At 38.7% G+C, this 24,062-nt stretch overlaps 1 protein-coding gene across 1 annotated transcript in view; it reads left to right on the top strand.

Moving 5' to 3' along the window:
• The window catches only part of ARHGEF38 (Rho guanine nucleotide exchange factor 38), a 133,047-nt gene that overhangs the window by 58,440 nt on the left and 50,545 nt on the right, over window positions 1–24,062 (top strand). Inside the window, exon 3 of the mRNA XM_032592926.1 lies at window positions 4,879–5,002. Coding sequence (XP_032448817.1) covers window positions 4,879–5,002 — 124 coding nt within the window. The remainder of the gene's footprint in view (window positions 1–4,878; window positions 5,003–24,062) is intronic.

Raw genomic sequence — 24,062 nt, 5'->3', positions numbered from 1 at the left:
GCCCATCTTTAATTTTCTACAATGAACACGAACTACTTTTACGATAATAGTTTTTTTTTTTTTTTTAAGAGTTTGTTCCTAGCCTTCTTTTCAATGTTCATTTTTAAAGGTGTCTGTGATTGAGGTCTGTGTGATATCTAAGCATGGTTAGTTCTTCTTCCCCGTGGGTTAAGGCTGAGTGTCCCAGGGCTCATTAAACAGAAAACTAAATAAACAGGCGTTTCCCAAGTGTAAACTAAGGAAACTTGGCCTCTGTCAGCAAATTGTCGGGTTACTAATAGACAAACTGAGCACAACGGTTTGTCTTTGTAGCTAAAGTTAAGTAGAAACTTATAAAATATCCAGTTAAGGTGATATTTTTAACAACCAAATTAGGTAATTTTGCTTTGCTTTTTCAAGCCATTTTGGATCTTTATCTACTGTACTTGTTATTCAGAGCCCAGTAGAGTGGTTGCAAGGAACATTTATTGATGGCTCCCACAGAGTAAATAGATCATTTCAATTGTAGGGATTAAATTCAATTTAAATTATCAAACTTTTATTGAGTAACTAGGTATGGGCCCAGTAGTATACTAGATCCAGTGGGGTATTCAAACAACTCACAAAGACCAATGTCCTGAAGGAGCTCACAGTTTTGACATAGAGACAGATAAATTAATAAATACCCCTGATATTCACTATATAGTGGGTTTCAGCAGAAGCATGAGTAATACAAAGCCAGAGTCATGGAGGCAAGGAGAGGGAGAGGTTAATTCTAATCAAGGGAACAGGAAAGTTTCTTAAAAGGAAGTGAGATTTTTGGTTAGAAATAAAGTGTATTAGTCCCCATTTAGTTATAAGTAACAAATAAAATTCAAACTAGCTTAAATAAAAAGACAATTTATTAGCTTCTGTAATAAGGATATCTTGCCTTAGGCAAGGTAGATCCAGGCTTAGCTACCCTCTCTGTATCAAATTTATGGCAATCAAACTCTCCACAAAGATGACTGCCAAAGATAGAAACTTATATACTTAGCGCTTACAATCCAGGCCCTTCTATTCATTAAAAATCTGGGAGGATCCTCATTGGTTCTACTTGGGAACCTGCACATCCTGGGCCAATCACTGTGGCCAGTTAGGTCACATGTCCACCTTGTAGGGAGTGGGGAGGGAGTCAGGGTACCATGACTGACAATTCCACCCGATCAGAGTTGGGGAGCTGTGGCTTCCCCCCCAGAAAGCAACAGAAAGGAGAGAGAGATGGGCAAAACTACTGGACAAACACTATCATTGCCATCTTCATTTCAGACAAGTAGAATGTTGTAAGGTAATATGAGGGCAAAGCATCTGTGAGCGAAACGAAGAGCTCAGACAAAGATATGAGTGCAGGGCAATGCAAGAAATGCTTTAAACACAGTGCATTTAAAGTGCTTGTGCAGTCCAAAGTAACTCTACACCAATGATTATAGTCACCCAGTTGATGAAATGTTATAGGTCTGTTTTCCTTTACTTAGATATTTATACCTGGGAGTTTTGCATACATGGAACTGTAAGGTTAACGTTATTTAAGTGTAATGAGAACTTCCCACATGAAGTATATCCTGTGATGAATATGTTTGTAAAGCAAAGAGTTAAATTGGCACCAGAAACACTAACCTTTAATTTTTCTGTTTTGTACATTTGAGTTATTATGTATTGACTTTGCTTAGGATAATGTATACTTAAGACTAAAGCTTTTTTTCCAAAAATAAATTTTTAATCCATTTAAAATATAACTTAAGCTTTTAGAGCATTGCCCATTTCTAGTAAATGATTAATAAATGTATATAAATGCTTCTTTGAATTTATATCAATAATTATAAAGTCATCTACCAGTTTTAAAAGCCTATTTGGATCAGACATTTGTTTGTTCCTTGGCAAAGCAATGACTGAATGTGAATTTAATTTATGATTCACAGAATCCCCATGGGCCCATGGTGATACAGACGATTGAAACCAGGCCAATTGATGTTTTAATCCTTTCTGTCCTTCAAAAAGAAATAAAATTAAATTCTATATTTTTGTTACTTAGTATTTGCTACATTGGGCTAAGATTACAGATAGAATATAGAATTAAATCCTTACAAAAATGAATTTGAAATCTAAATTAGACAGATAGACAGAATTCTGACCTTGAGAAATAAATTGCAGAAGTAACAACTTTGTGAAAACCTCAGGAAGACATCAAAAAATCCAGAGATGGCAAGATATTCTGTCAGCATTTGCTGGTATTGGACTAAAGAAAAGGATAAAAAGATGAATTTCCAGTTCCAAATCCGCCCTGAACTTCATAATTTTGAACATGGTACCTCTTTTCACTCCACATGAGCTTTTCTATCTTCAAACTAATTCATATCTTACAGAAAAGTTGCAATGATCTATGAAATAATAAATACAAAACCTTTAAACTTTTCAGAAGAAACTTTTCACCTTATTATTTCACAAAATGAAATAATAATAGAGTACACTCTATCAATTACATCTGATTTTTTATCATATAAAGCAAGTAAACTGGGAATGAAATTTTATGTTAGAAAGATTCATTTCAAAATATGATTTTAAGAAGTGTTCAATGGTACATCTAAAGCGAACCAATCTAGGGACACCTGGGTGGCTCAGTCGGTTGAGCCTCTGACTTCGGCTCAGATCATGTTCTCACAGTTTGTGAGTTTGAGCCCTCCTGAGGCTTGCTGCTGTCAGGGCAGAACCCACTTTGGATCCTCTGTCCCTCTCTCTCTCTGCCCCTCTCCTGCTCATGCTCTCTCATTCTCTCCCGCGTGCGCTCTCTCAAAAAATAAATACACATTAAAAAAAAAAACTTTTAAAAATAAAGTGAATCAATCTACAAAAATTTAATTCATACACAACTTTTAGAAAACATATTTTGCACTATGCAAAGTTACCCCATTGTTATTTAATTAATACCCAATGCATAAAGCAATTCCTTAAAATAAAAATGTGTTAAATCAGTGGTACCCAGAAATATGTGACATTTTTAGCCATTTAAAATTCTCATTTACAAAAAAAGTCATGTAACTGCTACCTACCTTTTAGATATTTTGCATAATATTAAATATACTTTGTAAAATAGAAATTGAAAGTCTTAAGTATCCAAAGATTTCAGGCAGAACAGCCGTATGTGCCCTATCTTATTAAAAAGAGTACTTAAAGGAACATTTTGTGAGATACTTAGATACCTTAAGAGCTAATAATGATTGCAATATAATCATGGAAATACAGATTATTTTTAAATACATAAAAAACTTAAATTTAAAATTTTAAAAATCAAATCAAATAATAATTAAAATATTGAAATAAACCCACTACATAGAATCACATGGAATTTGATAACACATAAGGCTGGGAGTTTTCTTGAAGACAAGACTGATGATAGGAAGGTGAGGAATTTCCCATAATGGTTCAGAGGAATGCGGACAGCTAGATGATATTGCATAAGAAATAACTGATGTAGTCACCAAATTTTAAACAAGGTGGAATGTGAAGCAATGCTTCCATGTTTAATAACAGAGTATCTATATCAAAATAATCTCTGTCTGGTATGGGGAATAACAGATGAGTCAACGTCGAAAACGGATGAGATAAAAAGATGAGCAGATTGTCTCCCTCCTCTCCCTCCGCCATTGACCTAGCACATCTAGAGAAACCAATGCTGAGAACGTGAGAAAACAGCTGCAGTCTTGACTTTTCATCTACAGAATTCCTCCACATCGGCCTCTAACCCTATACCCTTTGTCCCAATTTCCCTAAGTTTCATGGCCTCCTTTTTTGATCCTTAGGTGAACTCCTTGTGTCTCTCATCCCTAATTTGCTGACCTGGTTGTGAACCAGCAGCTCTGGTTTCTACCTTTGAAGCTCTTCCATGACTTGGTGATTGATGACTTGATTCCTTACCTATGACCTCATGTACTCCTACTCCTACTCCTATTCCCAGTGGTAGCCCAGTGAAGCCTGTATCAATCTGCTCATGAGCCAATTAGATGCTATCTGATTATGAAAGGAGATCAGACTTAAACTGAAGAGAAAGATTTAGAGTAAGATCCAGCAATATCAGGGCACATATCTCACCAAATTCTACTTAGATAGCTTAGGATGATTGGTCATGGTCATATCACCCAATGCCTCTGACAGAGTTTGGTTTCATTATAATTCTTGAGACATAGAAGACCCTCAGGAAATACTTAATGAAGGAGAGATGAATGAATAAATAAAATATTATAACCACCAGCTCTAAGATCTAGGAATGATTATACTGGTTTTTGAGGGGGTGCATGAAGTTACAAAATATGATGAAACTTTAATTAGTAGAACATGTTTGGTGAAATTTCCATTCACATTTCTTTTAAGAAAAAAAGCAGGAAGCAATTCAGTACATCTACTTGTCATCACTTTTAGAACATCTGTGGTTTTAGAACAGCTTTGAAAATAGTTACTTGCCTAGAGTGAGGTCTGACTTCTGCTGTATAAGCATTAAAGTGTTCTAAATTCATACACACTGGTACAATACCCTCATAGATGGCAGTTAATAAAAATACTGATTAGGTGGCTTACGTCTTCTTCATACTCTGGTTCTTATAGGAATATGCACATGTACATCCAACTCATTAAAACTTGGTCAAAATAAAGAAAAAGGTAACAGATGCACCATCCTTTTTTTTTTTTTTTTTTGCATGAAAAACTGCACATTTACTCTAGAAATCCCAAATAAGAATGTTTACAGCAACGGTTGATGGAAGCAGCATGGGCTGACACAGAAAATGCTTACTGTTTAGCAGGAGAAAATGTCCTAAATACAGTGCATCTCTCTCCATCAGCTGGTGCTCAGTGTTTGTGTTTCTTCAGATTGATCGGCTGGACGTGGATAGCTTGTTTAGCAACATTGAATCTGTGCATCAGATATCAGCCAAGCTGCTGTCATTGTTGGAAGAGGCCACAACAGACGTGGAACCGGCCATGCAAGTAATCGGTATGTTTATTCTCTTCTCGAGTTCTACAATACAACAGGAAATAATATTTTAATAACCTCCCTTTGCTTTGGTTTTATGTTTCTGACTCACTAAGCGTCCCGGGAGATGTATAAATGCTAAACCCATCTTCAGGCTCATTGTAATTACACAAACTCTGTATTTATCTTCAAATGGGTTTATATCCATTTGCCGAGGTCCCACAGTAGCACTAAGCACACCATTTGCTTTTTAATTTTCAATCTTTCAACCTCTTTTCCTTCCAGATGTTCTCTCATTTTGTTTTATGGCTAACACTTACTTGATCCTTAAAGAATTAAATATTTAAATACTTTAATAGCTTTAATGATTTTAGTCACAGTGTTTTTCAGATCTTAGGCCTATGAATCCATTGACTTTGGGATTGTAAAATTTTTTGCGTAAAGGGATTTTATAATATATAAACACACGAGTTCTACTTTCCCATGCTTTTCTCTTTTTTTCTCTATATTATTTACTTGCCAAATAGATTTTTACTTTCAGTCATAGATTATTTTCTTACTCTGGTAAGATTTGTCATTGAAAAAGCATTGAGCCAAATTTTTATTCCCCTCATTTCTTGGGAGTTTCAAAGGGAATACTGTGTTGTGAACTTTTTGAAGGCAGGTCACACTTCTGAGAGATCATATACATAGTGCCATGGAGGCTAAGACGTCTTTAAATTTTTTTTTATTTTTCTATTTTACACATAACATGCCAATGTATGTTCACTACAGAATTATTGAAACATATCAGGAGTACAAGAATAATACACCCCTCCAATGCCACTATCTTCCCTGTAAGTAACCACTGTTATCAGTTTGATGTAGATCCTTTCTTTGAGATATATACAGAGACACAAACACACACTCACACCTTATATCTTTATTCATAATGTCTTTGTTAATGGAAATCAGAGTTATAAAAATGAAATTGATCTTGTTTAGTATTTACGGAAGACTCAAAGTTAATAAGCGAGGCTGAGACTATGCAAGGTGAATCAACCTATTTGTAGTGTTTTACAGACCAAAAGGTCAGCTCACTCAAAAGATTCTCCTACTGACAGGTTTATGTTTAATCATTACTTGTGACTGAATGTCCTGTTATGTACTGAATGTTTGTGTTCCCCAAAATTCATATGCCGAAGCCTTAACCCTCAATGTAACGGTATTGGAGGTGAGGCCTTTGGAGGTAATTTAGGTTTAGATGAATCATGGGTCCCCCAGTGGTGGGATTAGTATCCTTATAAGGAAAGAGAGAGAGACCAGAGTCTCTCTCTCCCTCTTCACCACGTGAGGACACAAGAAGGGAGCTGTCTGCAACCCAGGAAGGAGGTCTCCACTAGGAACTGAATCTGCTGGCACCTTGGTCTTGGACTTCTCAGCCTCCAGAACTGTGAGAAATAAATGTCTGTTGTTTAAGCCCTTCCTCCCCCCAGTCTGTGGTATTTTGTTATGGCAGGACCAAACTGACGAACAGTTTCCATCAAGTTGTAAATATATTTTCTCAAGAAAGGACTCTATTCATTATTACTCAGTGTGGACTCATTGGCCATTCATTTACTATCTCACTCAGTGAATATGTAGTAAGTAGCAGCATGTTCAAAGGTACTGTGTGGCATTGTTGGGTATCAAAGATGAAGAGATCATCTCTGTCCTTCAAGAGTTTGCCACTGAAAGCTCTTTTGAATTTAAGTGTTTGCATAATACACCCTCAGACTATTTTCTACACTATGCGGAACTTCAGGGGATAAAAGTATTTCTAGATGGGGAGTCACAAAGGATTCTTGAAGATGTTACTTGGACTTACAGGTCAGATTTCAACAAGTGAGGTCCAGGTCCCGAAGACTAAGTAGAAGCAAACAGCATGAACAAAAGCATGGACAGCAAATGCCAAATGCCAAGCATTTTTAGGAAAATGGTGAGAGATCAAGCCAAGCAGGAATGAAGGATTCATGGAAGGAAGGAGTAAGAAATGAATCTGTCAGTGTAGAATAGGGGCGGACTATACTTCGAATCAAATTTGGAATTTACTCTGCAGGTACTGAGGAGCCATTAAAAGATTTTTTCAGCAAGGGTGTGATGAGACACACAAGTTTCTGGAGAAAGAAAACTACGGTAAGTTGAAGAGAATGGATAGAAGGAGAAAATGGGTCGTAGATCTGTAAATAGGTTGTTATAAATAACACAGCTGTGTGGTAACAATTATCTAGGCTAAAGTGGATACAGTGAGAATAAAAACTGGGGGTCAAATTCAAGAGAAATGTCAGATAAAACAGAAACAAGACTTAGGGGTTGGTTGCATGTGCTGGAGTCAAAGACAATTCCAGGTTTAAGAAGAGAAGTATCCTGATTTACCTAGAACATTCTGGTTTCAGCCTTCTCTTCTAGCAGCCAGTCCAGCTGAGCATTTGTCCTGGATTTTCTCCTTTTTAAAAAGGATCATTATTAATAGCTGCACTACAAGAGAGTTGGTAAGACCTCCTCATTGTGCTTCAATTTCTAACCAGTCTCTCCTAATAGAATATAAGAGGCAGGTGCACTTGACATAGTTCTCACCATAACACATGCTAAACTCCGAAAGACAGCTCATCTCCCCTTTCCCAACCTCATGAAGTGCAACATGCACAATGTTGGCTGATAAAAAGATGGCATTAGGACACGAGCAGCTAGTAACATTTTCTGGTGGTAGCGGGAGATGTATCTGATTCTACAGATCCTGCTGCCCTGGGTAGAGCACCTAGTCTGTCATGGCCTGTGATGGTGGCCCATGAGGGTTGGCCATGCCATGACCTGTAAGAGCCATGAAGCCACCAGGATAATAGTCAGTGGGTTTTAGTGAAACATATAGGGAATTAAAGATTATTTATAAGTGAAAAATGTGTGGGAAGTAGAGGCTAGCAGTCCTGCCACAGAGAGTATCCAGATACTGTTGCTACAATAGTCTGGTAATTATCTTATGATATGAATCCATAACTTTTTAATTATCTGGTTATGCTTATTTTATTTTGCAATAAACCCTTTCAGAAGCAAGCGTTTAATCTATGCATATTTTATAAAAATTCAGTATTGATCTTCTGTTTCTCAAGAAAGTTGATGACGAACCCATAACACACAGGATACTTGCCATCTACCACGGGGTCCTAAATGCTATCGCTGACGATAAGACAATCAGAAGACAGAAATCTGCTGAAGGAACAGCAACACCTACATCAAACGTTAGTTATTGTTTTAAGAAGATGGGCCTATTATTTTATTTTTTTTTAATTTTTTTAATGTTTATTTATTTTTGAGAGAGACAGAGACAGACCATGAGTAGGGGAGGGGCAGAGAAAGAGGCAGACCAGAATCTGAAGCAGGCTCCAGGCTCTGAGCTGTCAGTACAGACGTGGGGCTCGAACTCACAAACAGCGAGATCATGACCTCAGCTGAAGTCAGACATTTAACCAACTGAGCCACCCACGCACCCTTGTGCCCATTATTTTAACACCTTGGCATTTGGCATTTCCTGACCGTGCTTCTGTTCATGCCGCTACTTCACTGGAAACTTCTTCTTGACCTCCTTCCCACTTGTTGAAATCTTACCTATACTTTTGAGCCCAGATGCGTATGGTTTAGCACTTGCGGCTGCGGAAGACGTGTTTCCATAGCACTTCATGCAGCAGGGCTTCATTAGGTCAAAGAACAGTTCTCCTAAGTTAATTTCTCTCAGTTTTAGTCCTGAGTTTCCTCGGGCCTGTGAGAATGTAAAGCAATGGCTATTAATGAGTTGACACCAATAGCAAAAGAGTTTACAAAACCATGATTATGACACTTTTATAACACTGTGAGCAGAGATGAGTTAAATAAAAAAAATTAATAAATTCCACTAATGATTTTAAAATGTTTAACCAATTCACAGAACCGAAGAAAAGCTTTTGGAAGTTTATTGTGTCAAAGGGGAATTTTCTGAACTATTGTAAATGTAGTGTTATTTTTAAAAGTAAACTAGTGAATGCAAGTGATAATATGAATACATATTTGCAAGTAGCACAGCAACTCAGTAAAATAATGTTTTTACCAAAGTAAGAAAATATGGAGCAGAAATTTACTTGAGATGATCATGGTGATTATGTACAAAAGCTGTGATATTCTGTAAATGACATGTGACTGTAGTCAAAATTCACAAGTAGTTTAAATATACAAAGTTAGAGTAAGCTACATACATGTAATATTTGGAGGATAAAGTTGATGTCTTTAAAAAACAATCTTATGCATGACTAACACTTTATTTGCTTCTAGTGTCACTGATCAACTTTTAGAAATAGACATTCTGTTCAAAATTAGTTAGGAGTCTTTAGTTAAAATATTCAACAAAGAAAGGGGGGGAAGTAACATCAGCTTTTTAATCTGTAAAATTATAATTATTAAGCACAAAATTGCAAATAGGAAGACATTGAAATTTATCCCTACTGAAACAAGGAATTAGCTTTAAAAATGAGAGTTTCTATTATGTAAAAGATTTCATTTTAAAACTCTATAATTCTATTTTAGAAAACTTGACTTATGGAAAGAAGTGTTGATGGAATTCCTATTAAATAGGATAAAGTTATATCCTGCACCAGATTTTACAAGATCGATATTTGGAAAAATATTCAAAAATCATAAATAGAAACACCTTTTTGGTGAGCTTATTTTGCAAAAATAAAGAAAAGAATCCAAATGGAGGCTAAAAGTCAGTACTTTTGGAAATATTTCAGCCCAAATATTTATATATTTCAATATAAAGAGATATGTAATCATAATTTTAATATTTTCCATTTAGCGGAATTTTCTTTAAGCTTATTAAGTGCCTCTGCACTTATAGAAGAGCATTTTCCCACTTAAAAAAAATATGGCCTACGTTTTTGAGTAGCACATATATAATGGTAGTATTGGATTTTAAACCCATAGAATAAAATAAATATTGAGTTCATACTGATATAAATAAGTGAGGAGAAAGGAAAGGTCTTTTTTATAGTAGATTTCAATGATATAGAAGGAAAGAGGAAAATCGGAAAACCCCCATTAGCCAAACAGTACGTCATTGTTGCAGACAGAATCCACTGATCAGTGTTGATTTAGTGCCTGAAAGTTTGAGGAGAAATATACTTTCCATAGTTTCAAAGTTTCTCCTAAGTGACTATTAACCTTACAGGGAAAGATGGTAATTTTACAGTGAGAAACCAGGCAAAGACCACCTAACCCAAATGATCAAGGTCAACGATGCCAGGAAATAACATGCATTCACATCATAAACCTTTAGTACAATGCACTAAGGGGACACAACATCATACCTGTAGCACTTTTGCCCCAAATATGTGCAATTGTGTTTGATCACGAGGAAAACACTAGACATTAGTAAACTCACGTAAGGGACACTTGACAAAATAATGGATTGATATTCTTCTAAAATGTCAAATTAATTAAAGATAAGGTGAGATGGAGGAACTGCTGTAATTTAAGACTGCAGCAGACTAAGGAGGAGTAACAAATAAATGCAAGTGAAAGCCTGGATAGATTCTAGAACAGTAAAAGAATGTAGTGTTGATGTTCAAATATGGTGTTTAGTTAACAGTACCAAAGCACTCGGAGTTCATTTCCTTTTCTGACAATTGTACTGTGGTTATCCAAGATGTTAACCTTGGGGAAGCTGAGTGAGGGACACCTGGAAACTACCTGTACTATTTTTGCAATTTTCTGTTAAGTATAAAATTAGTTAATTAGAAACTAAAAATACTATGGTTTAGAGAGAAAGCTCAACTGAACGTGTTCACAATTTCATTTACCGTTTCCATAGTGTAGTGGTTATCATGTTCGCCTCACACAATTTCATTTACCAATCATAAATCGCAACTTTGAGGAAGATTATAGAAAAATAAATTTAAAAATAAAACAGTAAGGCCATATTTGAAAAGAAAGAGTAGGATTCATATTTTAGTTTCTGTACCCTTTACATCTGGGTTAGCATTATGGTTTGCTTTGACCAATAAATGTGGCAAAATGATGTTCTACAACAGCCTTGTGACATCCACTCTCCGCTCAGGGATAGAGCAGGCTCAAACTACCCAACATTTCAATCAACACAGTCAAGGCCTTGGACATGTGAGTGCGGCCTCCTCAGCCAGCTGGTCCCTGGTTACAGATTGCAAACACGTGAGTAACCCCATCAACGACACCTGGAGACAAGCCATCCCAGCTGAGCCTCACTCAAATTGTCAATGCAGAGAATTGTGAGCAAATAGTGTTGCTTTAAACCTTTAAGTTTTGGGGTGATTTTTTTTTTTCCTGCAGCAATAGCTAATACACATTCATAGAGATTAATTCAACTTAGATGAAAAAAACCTTGATCTGGAAAGTGGATTTTGAGCTTGGACTTGAAGGATTTAGAAAGGTGGAGATTGAAGGAAATGACTTTCTAAATGACAAATGGCATAGAGGCCCCAAGGCAGGAGAGTATAGGAAATTCTCGTAAAGGACAACAACCTAATGTGTCTGGAGCATAGTGGCAAGGAGGCCCTCCATGACCCATACATAGTAGCCGAATCAATACAGAGTTCACTGGCAATTTCTACCCCATGCCACCAACAGCAATTTCTACTACTAAATCTTTCACCAGGATAACCTGATTTTTGGTGAGACGTTTCCAAAATCACGTTACCACAAAATGCAAGCACAGGTATTCCATTTCTCTGTCCTTAGATGGCACGAATGAGAAGTTGTGATTCACGGCTCTAGTGCCAAAGGGAAACTTTCCAGATACCTAGATAAAACCAGAAGGAGGATTTTACTCACTAATAACCTTGGGGTTTGGATGAAGTTCAAGTTTAAGCACAGAGGCATATGTTTGTAGATATGAGAGCTCTGGGAAATGGTCTGGACTATCATGCCAAGATAAAAACGGATTTTAAAATCTTGACTCAGCAGGCTAAGTAGGAAATGGGTTCTAAATCTTTAGAGATGGGAATATGAGATGTGGCTCTGTTTCCACTTAAAAGGACGATTATTCTGTAACAATTTAAGAAAACAGTGAGCAAAGACAAAACAAGTAAAATGATAGAGTTTAAAAACGCAAGGGTTTCAATATCAGGTCAACTTAGGTATACATCTTGACTCATCCAATTACTACATGTTCAATCTTAGGCAAGTTACAAAATCTCATGGAACTTTAGTTTCTCATGTGGAAATTTGAGGTAATAATACTCGCCCCATAGAGTATTTGTAAAGATTAAGTAAAATCATGTATAAATAATGATGGCCCAGTGCCTATTCTTAATAAATATCCAATACATGATATTACTAACTTGCTATACTGAGAATATTAAATTTACCCATCTATTTACCGAGCTTTATTTCTTGTGTATGTAACCATTGAATAAAATGTGATTTTCCCCCCTAGAGGTCCTGATCATGTTTTTGAAACACTTAGATTCACTGGATATGTGTAGCTTCTAGATGCTCCCAATATCTATGCGTCTTGATGATTCACAGAGCTAATAAGGCAACACGTTTTCTTCCACAAAGCATGATTTAACATATCAAGTGTCATTTCCACATTCCATAGAGTGAATATCAATGCAGTAGTCACTTTCCCAAGATGGCTCTCAATAGACCATGCCTCTCATGCTGCTATGCAGTCTAGTCCCATATTGACTCTGGACTGGCCCTGAGACTCACTAACTCATACAATGAAATGGAAGTGACACTGTGTCAGTTACTGAGCCTAAGACTTAAGGAAGCCTGGAAGTTTCTTCTTTTGTGAGGAACCTGCCATTTAAGAAGTCCAGTTACCCTGCTGGAAATACCACATAGAGAGGTCATATGGAAAGAGATTAGACCTGAGACTATATAGGGTGAGAAAGTGGCTCAGCTGTCCCAGAATCCTGGCTGGTGCCAGCCTTCCATCTGTCCCTGCCAAGGCACCAGAGTTGTGAATGAACCATCTTGGACCAACCAGTCAGTTAAGCCCTGGGATGACTGCAGCCCCAGCAGGCATCGGGAGGGGGGGCAGGCAGAAGAACCACATGCCTGATTCCAGCCAACCCACAGAATTGTAAAAGAAAATCAAAACAGTCGCTGTTTTAAGGTTCTAAGTGTTGAGGTGGTTGTTACATAGATAGATAACCAAAACAGAGTTTGCTTCCTCTTATATACATTTGCAACAATGCTGTAATGTTTCAAAGAATTAAAAAAAAGACTGAGTTTTGAATATGTTTGAGTCTATCTTCTGTGCTTACCTCGGGCACACTATAGCGAGAACCAGAGCTGAAAGAAGCTTGTGGTAAAGGAATTGCACTTTCTCATATGCTTTTTCCTGAGGGTGAGTTTCTCCTTTGAGAGAAAGACAATTGAGAGCTTTCTGTTCTTTGAAGGTGTAGTGGGTGATGCACTGTTGTTCTACGGCAGTACTTTGTTCTCCTAAAGCAGTGTCTCTTGTATGTCCCTGAAGCAGGAATCTGTGCCTTTAGCTGTGATTTTGTGAGAAGAACATTAGTCACTGATAATTCATGTCATGTTGCCATATGGGAAATGCCACAAAGTGGCTCACCTGAATAATTCTTCTACAGTGTGTGTGTGTGTGTGTGTGTGTGTGTGTGTGGTACTCAGGACACAGGTAGGCTCAACTTAGTTAATTCTGGCCAGCTGGGACAGCCCGGGAACATCCCAGACCCACATACTGAATGTGAGGCCAGTAGGGGCAAGCCCCAGATGCAGCAGCTAACAGATCAGGGCATTTTATTCTAAATGTCAGCAGTAACAGAAAGCTATCAGACAGTGTGTCTGTCGGAAAAAGGTTTTTTGGGGGTGGGGAGGAGGTCAAGAATAAGCAAATCCATACATGAAAGGAAAAATCAGCAGGAAGCCGTCAGCAGGGTACGATGAGGGGTTGGGCTTCCAATCTCCTGAGTGTGGTCAAGCTGGCTTCCTAGGGCTACAAGGACTTATTTCTTGTAAGAAAAATAAAGCCAGAGCGGCTTAGTAACAAGCTCTACAGTTCTGTTCTCTGAAGAGAATGTTAAGTTCTAGGAACCTGCACTGGGGAGCCGGCTCACAAAGGTCCATGGCTTAGTTGTACAGTCAGATCTGAATGGAGCGTGGAAAAACCAAATATTGTGCAGAATACACATAGAAATACAGTGCCAAGTCCAGAGTTCTATGAGCCCTGAACACTTTCCCAATAGGCAGGGGGTGAACATGAGAAGGTGTTTGCAGAGGCAAAAGCCTTATAGGTACACGGTAGCCCAGAGAGAACATGGCATTTGCGGGGAGACAAGTCTGTGCTTTCATGCTGACTCTGTCACCGCTAGACCTATGGCTGGGGCCAAGACACTGGGGTCAGTTAGGATTGCACTTGCCTACCTGGAATAGAGACCTCACCAAAGAACTTAACTGAAAAGGGGCCGTTCTCCTCCCATAACAAGAAATCCATAATTCAGTAGTCCAAAACTGGGGTGACTACATGCTGGCTCCTTGCAGCGTTTTCCTTCATAGTCCTTGTGTGGTGTTTGGCCTCCTGGACTCACGATGGCTCCTCCACTGCCAAGTATTCCTTCCTGCAGGCAATCAAAGCAAAACCACCTCCTCCCAAGGCTTGTTTCCAAGCCTTCCCAGGGGCTTCAGCCTATATGTCATGATTCCATTTCACACACACACATTTCATTTCTTACACGTATACATGCACACGTAAATACATACTCACACACGTGCTTGGCCACCCCTAACTACCAGAGATCGGAGAAAGGTCAGTATTTTTCATTGGGTGCGTTGCTGGTCTAAATATTGTTTGTTTCCGGGCGCCTGGGTGGCTCAGTCGGTTAAGCGGCCGACTTCGGCTCAGGTCACGATCTCACGGACCGTGAGTTCGAGCCCCTTGTCGGGCTCTGGGCTGATGGCTCAGAGCCTGGAGCCTGCTTCCGGTTCTGTGTCTCCCTCTCTCTCTGCCCCTCCCCCGTTCATGCTCTGTCTCTCTCTGTCTCAAAAATAAATAAACGTTAAAAAATTTTTTTTTTTAAATAAATATTGTTTGTTTAGAACAAGGAAGAATGGATAAGCAATTAGCAATAGATGCCACCTTCATTTGTTCGTATTTCGAATGGGAACAGCAAGTCCTTCATGGCATACGGGTACAAGACATGAGGAATACTCCCATTAGAATGTAAGCTCCGTGAGGGGAGGAATTCTTACCTGTTTTGTTACTGTTGCTTCACCAGCACCTAGAACAGTGTCCTCAGTAGCACTGAGTGAATGAAATAAATGATGGAGAGAATGAGAAGTGTTCGGTACGGTGGCTGGCCCACAGAAGGAACACAGTGATCGTTGTTGCTTTTGTTACCAAGTCTGCCTGTGGTTTGTCCTGTGGCATCTTCAGAGGCTGGTGGGTAGTAGAGTGCAGCTAGCTGTAGCAGAGGCTAGCACTCGAGAGAGGTATTTACTAAGGTGAGAGAAATGGAGAGTCGTGGATTAGTCGGAGAACAGAGTCATCGGTGCTATCCACCTTGAGGGGGGAAAAGTTAATGTATCTCTTCCTCATCCAGCCAGTAGAAATGTTTTCACTTTCAAGTCTCAGAGAGCTAGTGTTTTCTCAATGTGCCACTTTTTATAAAAATGCCCACCTAGAGTTAAAGTATCCAGGAAGTCAAAAAGGTCCAGGAGGAGACCATGAGTTATCATCAAAATAAACAGCAATATTCTTGAATGTTAGCATTGGAGAAATACTTAAGAAGCATCCAACCACCTCACTGCAAGAGCCTGATTTGCCCCAAATGCCGTCACTAACTCTGGACACAGCCAGAAGGAGATCCTAATTCCTCCTTATACAAGTCCTATTACATATTATACACAGTCCATCTCCATGCCTGCTAATGCTCCTGTTTGTCTTGCCCTGCATCTAGGAACTTCCAACTGCCAGGTATGTTGGGTGGATGCTGCCTCAGCTGTAGAATTGCTTCTCCTTTGATAGACCCCTTCACAATGATCACTGTCCTCCCAGCACTAGACGCGGCAATGGCCATGGAACAAGACCCCACAACCCCATTGTGGCTCCCCTCCTTTCTCTTTTTTCTCTTCACAGTTTAGCTAGCCTTACTGGTCCCACTTCCTCACCTCTCCATCCTGCCTCGCATGATGCCTCTGAAATTGCTTTTACCATGTCACCAGAGAGCTCAGAATTGTCAAATCTAATTGCCAAATTCATTTTTCTGAACTTATCTTACTCCAGAGCTTCTGAAAATTTTTTACCAAAATATTCCTGATACCAGAAGAGAAATATGAGCACCAAGGAATGTCGAATTATTACCCAAAGCCACTGCCACAGACATGAAACAACTTTGAAGTTTCATTTTATCTTAAGAATTCATGAAAAAAAAAACAAAAAAAGAATTCACAAAAATTTTCCATTGCCTTCTTTTCTATGAAAATGATTTTTTCACAAATGTCTTCTTAAAATTGATACTCAAGGGATTTGATTGCTTTAATCCCATGGTTGCATGCACCACCTGGCACCTGTATTTGGTTTAAACTTCATAACCCTAACCAGGGTCACTAGGGTATGCTTAGTTGTCAGTTTTATTTCCAGGCTAGGTAGGAACTAAGTGAGACTCAAGGCCAAAGGTGATGGTTTCTGCAAGCAGCATATACTCTTACAATCTCTTTCTTCTCATCTCCCCTCCTCACTTTACCCTCTTCTGGAGAAGAGAAGGGGACTAGGAAGGAAAGGAAGGAAACATATACATGATCTGGCATTTTGGCTGGCTAATCTACTGCCTTGTTCAGTCCCAACAGCTGGGCTCTCCTCCAAGGAGGCTAAGCAGACTGGGGAGCTCTCATTGCATCTCCTGGGTAAAAGCTGCAAGCAAAGCTCTTTCATTTGGGGGTGGCAGGTTTACTTAGCTGTGTGTCCCTCAGGGGAGTGACAGCCAGAGGCTCATATTATCTCACCCAGTTCTTAGGCATTCTTTCTAGGGAGTAGGTCATATCTACCCTTTGTCCTCAAAGCCTTCTCACTCCCTTCTCTGTGTTGTGTATACTCTGCCTTGACAAACCAGTTTTACTTAGAACTGCAGAAATTTCTTTTGGGATATATCTTAGACCATAATTTATGCTTAAGATTTTAACTAAAATTCTCTTTTAACATCACTGTATGTAGTTGGCTTTTAGAGTTGAACTTATTACATATTTTTTCTTGCTAATAGGAGTAACTTTGTACTTTTAAAAAGTATATTTATTTATTTTTAGAAAGAGAGAGAGAGAGAGTGCATATGCCAGTGTGAGCAGGGGAGGAGCAAAGAGAGAGGAAGAGAGAATATACTGATAGTGGAGCCTGATGAATGAGCTCAAACTTACCAACCAAACTCACGAACCATAAGATCATGCCTTGAGCCAAGATCAAGAGTCCAACGCTCAACCAACTGAGCCACCCCTGTACTTTTTTTAAGGTTTTTCATTAATTAATTAATTTATTTATTTATTTAGATAAAGGAGAGGTGTGGGCAGATGGAGAGAGCAGAGAGAGGGAGAGAGAATTCCAAGCAAGCTCCGCTCTGTCAGCACAGATCCCGACGCAGAACTAGACATGGGAGTAGACGTAGGGCTTGATCTCACAAACTGTGAGATCATGACCAAGCTGAAATCAAGAGTCAGATGCTCAACTAACTGAGCCACTCAGGCACCCCAGTAACTTTGTACTTTAATCTCTGTGTCTTGGTCATCTCAGGCCGCCGTAACAAATAACCTTAGACTTGTTGGTTTAAAAATAGATATTTATTTCTCACTGTTCTGGAGGGTGAGAAGTCCAGGTCAAGGTGTCTGATTCCTGGTGAGAGCCCCCTTCCTACTTTGCAAACAGCTATCTCCTCACTATATCCTCACATGGTGGATAGAGAAAGCTCTGATGTCTCTTCCTCTTCTCACAAGGCACTAATCCCATCATGTGAGCTCCACACCCACTATCTAACCTTAACCCGGGTATCTCCCAAAAGTCCCACCTCCAAAACCATCACACTGAGGGTTAAAGCTTCAACATATGGATTTTAGGGGGAAATAAACATCCAGTCCATTAAACTCTTTGTAAGTAACAATTTAAGTAATATTTTCATAGAATTTTTGAGTTATATTTTAAGGGCAATAAAGAGGGTCCCTTCAACTGTCATGATTCCTCCCAAAATATTTTCTTATGGAAGAAGAAGAAACAGTGTGTTGATTAGAATTAAGGTCAGCTGGTAGAAACAGCAAACAAAACAAAACATTACCAGCTTAATTAAGAGATGTCCATTTCTCTTTGGTGTAATAGTCTCAAGGCACATATTTTATATCTATACAGCATCTCTGCTCTGCAAAGTCCTCTGGGATACAAGCTTCTTCCTTACCCATATCTTCATGTACAAGGTAATGTTCAAGTTCCAGGTAGCAGAACAAAGGAAAATATGGTGAAGAAAGGGTTAATAATGAGCTATCTGCCTCTTGAAGTTCCTGGATATTGTCACAGGACAACTTTTTGCAGATTTCGTTATATGGCCACCCCTATTGCAAGGGAGGCTAGGAAATGTAGTTTTCATTCTGCTGTAGCCAAAAATGTTATTGCTTCACGGCGAGTACTCATACTGGGGGACGATGGCAGCTCTGTCATCCACAAACTTATGCAATCTCTCTGCCATGTTTCTATTTTATCCTTGGCCTGGCTGACACCAATCAGCATTTTCCTTTCTTCTCCAGACTCCTCAAGCTCTTCTGCAGACTCTTTTCCCTCTGGCCTCCCTCAATGTTAGTGTGCCCCAGCATTTGGTCCTGAAGCCCTCCTCTCACTCTGTAGACTTTCTTGCATGGTCATAGCAAAGTTATGGCTTCTGTTTCCCGAGCTTTACATTCTTACACCTCTTTTTCACAACACTTTTTTTTTTTTTTACCATTTTCTTAAATTTTTTTTTTTTAATTTACATCCAAGTTAGTTAGCATATAGTGCAACAATGATTTCAGGAGTAGATTCCTGAATGCCCCTTACCCATTTAGCCCATCCCCCCTCCCACAACCCCTCCAGTAACCCTATTTGTTCTCCACATTTAAGAGTCTCTTATGTTTTGTCCCCCCTCCCTGTTTTTATATTATTTTTGTTTCCCTTCCCTTATTTTCATCTGTTTTGTATCTTAAAGTCCTCATATGAGTGAAGTCATTGATATTTGTCTTTCTCTGACTAATTTTGCTTAGCATAATACCGTCTAATTCCAACCACATAGTAGCAAATGGCAAGATTTCATTCTTTTTGATTGCCGAGTAATGCTCCATTGTGTGTTTGTATATATATATATATATATATATATATATATATATACCCCACATCTTCTTTATTCATTCATCCATCGATGGACATTTGGGCTCCTTCCATACTTTGGCTATGGTTAATAGTGCTGCTATAAACATTGGGGTGCATGTGCCCCTTCGAAACAGCATACCTGTATCCCTTGGATAAATACCTAGTAGTGAAATTGCTGGGTCATAGGCAGAATTTTTTTTCTTCAATCTCAGATTCATATATCAAATTCCATAAGGGACTTCTCTACTTAAATATATTTTGGATGACTCAAATTCAGTATATCTAAAATTAAACTCAACATCTTTCCATCTTTCCACATAAACTCCATATCTTATTATCATTGTCCATCCACATGCTTACTGAAACTGGAATCCTGAGATATGCTCGGAATTAACCTCTTCATCTCTCACATACGTCAATGTCTCTTGCCCTCTTCTCCATCCTCCCTGTTTTGCTTTAGTGGTTATAGCTAACATCTATTGGACATTTGCACATCCCAACTACTGATATATTACATGTTTTAAATTCATTTAATCTTCAAACAACCCTACTATTACTATTATTTGTCCATATTATAGATCAGGAAATTAAAGAACAGAGAAGTCAAGTAACTCTCCCAAATGTCACAGGGGTAAATGGTAAAACCAGGATTTGAAAACACACAATTGATTTTAGAGCACTCTTTCTTAGGGCTCTAACTTCCTGTGTTAGCCCTCATTATTTATTTGTTGTATTTCTATGGAAGCCTTTTAATTGGATTCTCTTTTCCAGTCTCACTAACTCCTCCCTCAAATTCCATCTTTCATATGACTAATTACCAGAGTAATCTTTCTAGAATATTACTGCCACTTAATATCAATCATCTGTGCTTCTCCATCACCTGCAGACTAAAGTTCCAGCTGCTTCATGACACACACAGTCTTTCATGATTTAGCTCCTGCCTAAAAATACAGCCTCTTCTGGAACTTTGCCTAAGTTCTATGGCCCTGTCCAGCCATGTGAGAACCACTTGCAGCTTGTGAACAGACCTTACTCCCTCAGCGTGTCTCTATGCTTTGTACTCATTCAGAGCTCCTATTTCAGGGGCAGGCTGTTATGGAAATTGCTCAAGAGCAGAATAGGTGTCCCCCTGTGTTTTATACCAAGTCTGGCAAATGGGAGTTTACTTTCACTGGCCTTTATAAGTTTCTTGAGGGAAGCCTTGGTTCTCTGTACCTGCAGTACCTACCAAAGTGCGTGGTGTGAAATAGTCACTCATTAAATTGTAAAACCAGGATGGAGTAACTACTTCATTCCCTTTTATGCTATTTTCCTAAGCCAAAGCCTTGGACAAGGAGATCTCTTGAGTGTCACTGTCTTTACCTTGGTTTACTGCCCTGCAGGGGAAATTCATCTTGGAGTGGGGTCAGAATAATAGAGAGGCCAAATTTTATGGTATGGTATATCTTGGGGATGGACATGAGGGTCTGGACGTAAAGATGAGGTGGACCAAGAAGCATGAATATATTTACATTAGTGAAGGCAACAATTTGCAACACTGGAAAAATGATACCAGGACATAAAATATGGTCGATATTTTGGGGAGTTGTTTGTAGAGGAGATAACTTTTTCTCCTCTGCATGGAGATTGCTTTTGGGGAAAGCCAATGCAGAAATTCTTGGGTTTTAGAATCTTTTTAAAAAGCACACGAAAGTTATATTTATTTTATAGTGTTCTGGTGCTTTTGTGACAGGCAGCCTGAAGTGAAATTACCTTCACTGGTCTTGGCTCAGTCCTCCCTCCACTCCTAATCATCCCTTCAAACCCACATCCATTAGACAGAGCAGCTGTCCTTCACCACTAAAGAAACGCAGCCCAGAGTTATGTTACCGTGGAAACAGAATCACTTTTTTGCTGCAAGACACATCGCTTTATCTGCATTATTATGAAGCAGAATACATTGGTAGGGCTGGAAGGGGAATCAAATATTCTGCCCGCCAGTGTTGTACTTGGCCTTTGGGTGAATAAATGACTTTCAATTAGAGTGCTTAAATATCTTTTAACTTTAATAATTGTTCTTAGATCCCCAACAGAATTTTACTTGGAAAAGAGTAAAAAATTTGACTCTGCTAGTAAGGAGAGAGCTATAAATTCTTTCAAACTACACCACTTCTGTTAAAAATATATGTGAGTGTGGGCGTGCATGTGCACGAGACTTTACAATTAATGGTTTCATTGTGTGTAAAATAAATGTCTTTGTCCCTTGTTTTTTGACTTTCTGACTTGATCCTATTGCAGATTTATGAGGTTGTCCTTACCTCTTCCTTTCTTTGTCTTTACTCTAAACTGCTTTGTAGTGAACACATATTTGTAATCCTATCTTGGGTTGGGCTGTCTGTATCCAGATCCTTTCTGGACTTGCTGCTGAGTTTCACCCGGGCCTGTCACTCGCTCCCACTTCTGGGTCATGATTCCTTTCGGCAGCCAAAGTCCTTGCTCTACCCTGCACTGTTACTCTCGTTCCCAAGCCTACATTTAGTTACTATACTATTTTATTTTCTCTTCTTGGAACTACTCTATCTCTTACTGTTTGTGTTGCTGTCTTGAAGACCAAATCTGCCAAAATTACACTGGTGGAAGGATGAATTCAGTAAAATCCCAGGAACAAAATAAAAATCCTTCATCCCTTCGGTTCCAAAGATGCTCACAGACACTGAGTTTCCATACAAGTCCAGAAAAAGCGCTACTAAAAAACAAACAAGACACACACCCACACACCTGCACACGCATATGTGCACACGCACACACACACACAGTCTGAAATCCGATCTAACAGAAAGGGAAGGAAAGTCTTTTACTGGCTCGATATAAATTAGAACAGAATGCGATACTTTAAAAGTACTAGTGTTTTAATTCTAGAGATAGTAGAATAGCATTAAGAGACAAGTGATATTTATTGAGCAACTAGTTAGTTCCAGATGTTTGTTTTTTTTATTACATCTATGTTCCATTTAATTCTCAAATTCATCCTCAGGGGTGATGAGAACTGAGATACTCAGTTACCACCCAAACCCTAAACAACAATGATTTCTGATTCTGAGTTCAGTGTTCTTTCCAACCACACCACTTTGTGTAGTGTCCAGCAAAGCTCTAATGTGTTGGGGGCTGACATCTGAGGAAAAACTGAGGCGAAGATAGCCTCTAATCCTGACTTTGCCTCCACCGGACTTTGGAAAATCATACATGTGTTTCAAACTCAGATTTGTCCATCCTTGTTTAATAGGGATAAATAACCTCTTATTTCCTTACACATATAGGGAATTAAGCAGTTAATATGCGCAAAGCATGCTGAAAATACAAAGGGCATTCTATTTCCATAGGAAGAATGACTTACTGTTGTTACTGTAATAGCTGCAGATTGGTAGGTCCATGTAACTCTCAATCAGTTCAATCCCAAATCATTGTCAAGACCACATTTGCAGTATCTTTGAGAGCAGATGCTAGCACGTATTTCTTCTGTCTCCCAAATCATCTTAACACAGTGCTGGATTATGTAGTGGATACTTAATATATATTTTCAAGTGATGGAGTGGGTCATTAAATCCAACTATTCAATATCTGCTTGAGCCATCAGTTACAGACCCAATTTTATCACAATATCAAAAAGGATGCTTTAAATGCTTGGACACAATTAGCCCACGTTGTTATATGAAGATACAGTGATAAAACTCTGGTTTATAGTAGTATCCAACTGAGTTTTAACAGGAATAATGGCCAATTCTTCTACTATCACACATAAGGAAATATTTTATATCCCTAAACTCTATTGCTTGTCTTTCAGATACCAAGGGAAATGTTAGCTGAATAAAGAGTAAAAGAAAATAATTTACATTGAACCTGAAATTTCACTTTCCTTACCTCTAAAAAATTAGCAATAATTGCTCCATTTTGAGCATTTACTATGTATGAACTGTACTCTACACACTACCTCTTTAATTTTTATAATGAACGTATAAAATTGCATCTATTATTGTGCCTATAATAATAAAAATAATAATCTGATTCTGGAAGGAATCAGATTCAGAGAGCCAAAGTAACTTGTCCAAGTCGTTACCTGTCCAAGTCTGTAACACAGCCTGATTCAAACCCATACAGACTGATTCTAAAGTGTTTTCCTTAACTGGGATCCTCCACGTCAGTCAAATGCATAAAGTTACCTTTGAGAAAACCAACCTTCTTTTGCTGCCTATCTCCATTAAGCTCTTTATCCTGCATTTTATAAACGAGAGGAAGGAAGGGAAGAAAAAAGGAGGGAGGGAAGAATAAGGGGGAAAGGAAAGGAAAAGAAAGGAAGGAAAGAAGGAAAGGGAAAGGGGAAGAAATAAGGGGGAAAAGGGAAGGAAAGGAAAGGAAAGGAAAAGGAAAGGAAAGGAAAGGAGAAAGGAATGAGAGGAAAGGAAGGGGAAGGGAGAAGAAGAAGGGGAAGAGGAAGGGGAAGGGGAAGAGGGAAAGGAAAGGAAAGGAAAGGAAAGGAAAGGAAAGAAAGGAAAGGAAAGGAAGGAAAAAGGGAAAGGAAAGGAAAGGGAAAGGAAAGGGGGGAAGGAAGGGAAAGGGAAAGGGAAAGGGAAAGGGAAAGGAAAGGAAAGGAAAAAAGGGAAGGAAAGGAAAGGAAAGGAAAGGAAAGGAAAGGAAAGGAAAGGAAAAAGGAAAGGAATGTTTCCACCCCTCCTGAGTAACCTGGGG

This window comes from Lynx canadensis, chromosome B1 (assembly GCF_007474595.2).
Source record: "Lynx canadensis isolate LIC74 chromosome B1, mLynCan4.pri.v2, whole genome shotgun sequence".
NCBI classification, from domain to species: Eukaryota; Metazoa; Chordata; class Mammalia; order Carnivora; family Felidae; genus Lynx; species Lynx canadensis.
This window is presented reverse-complemented; position numbering and strand designations above follow the sequence as displayed.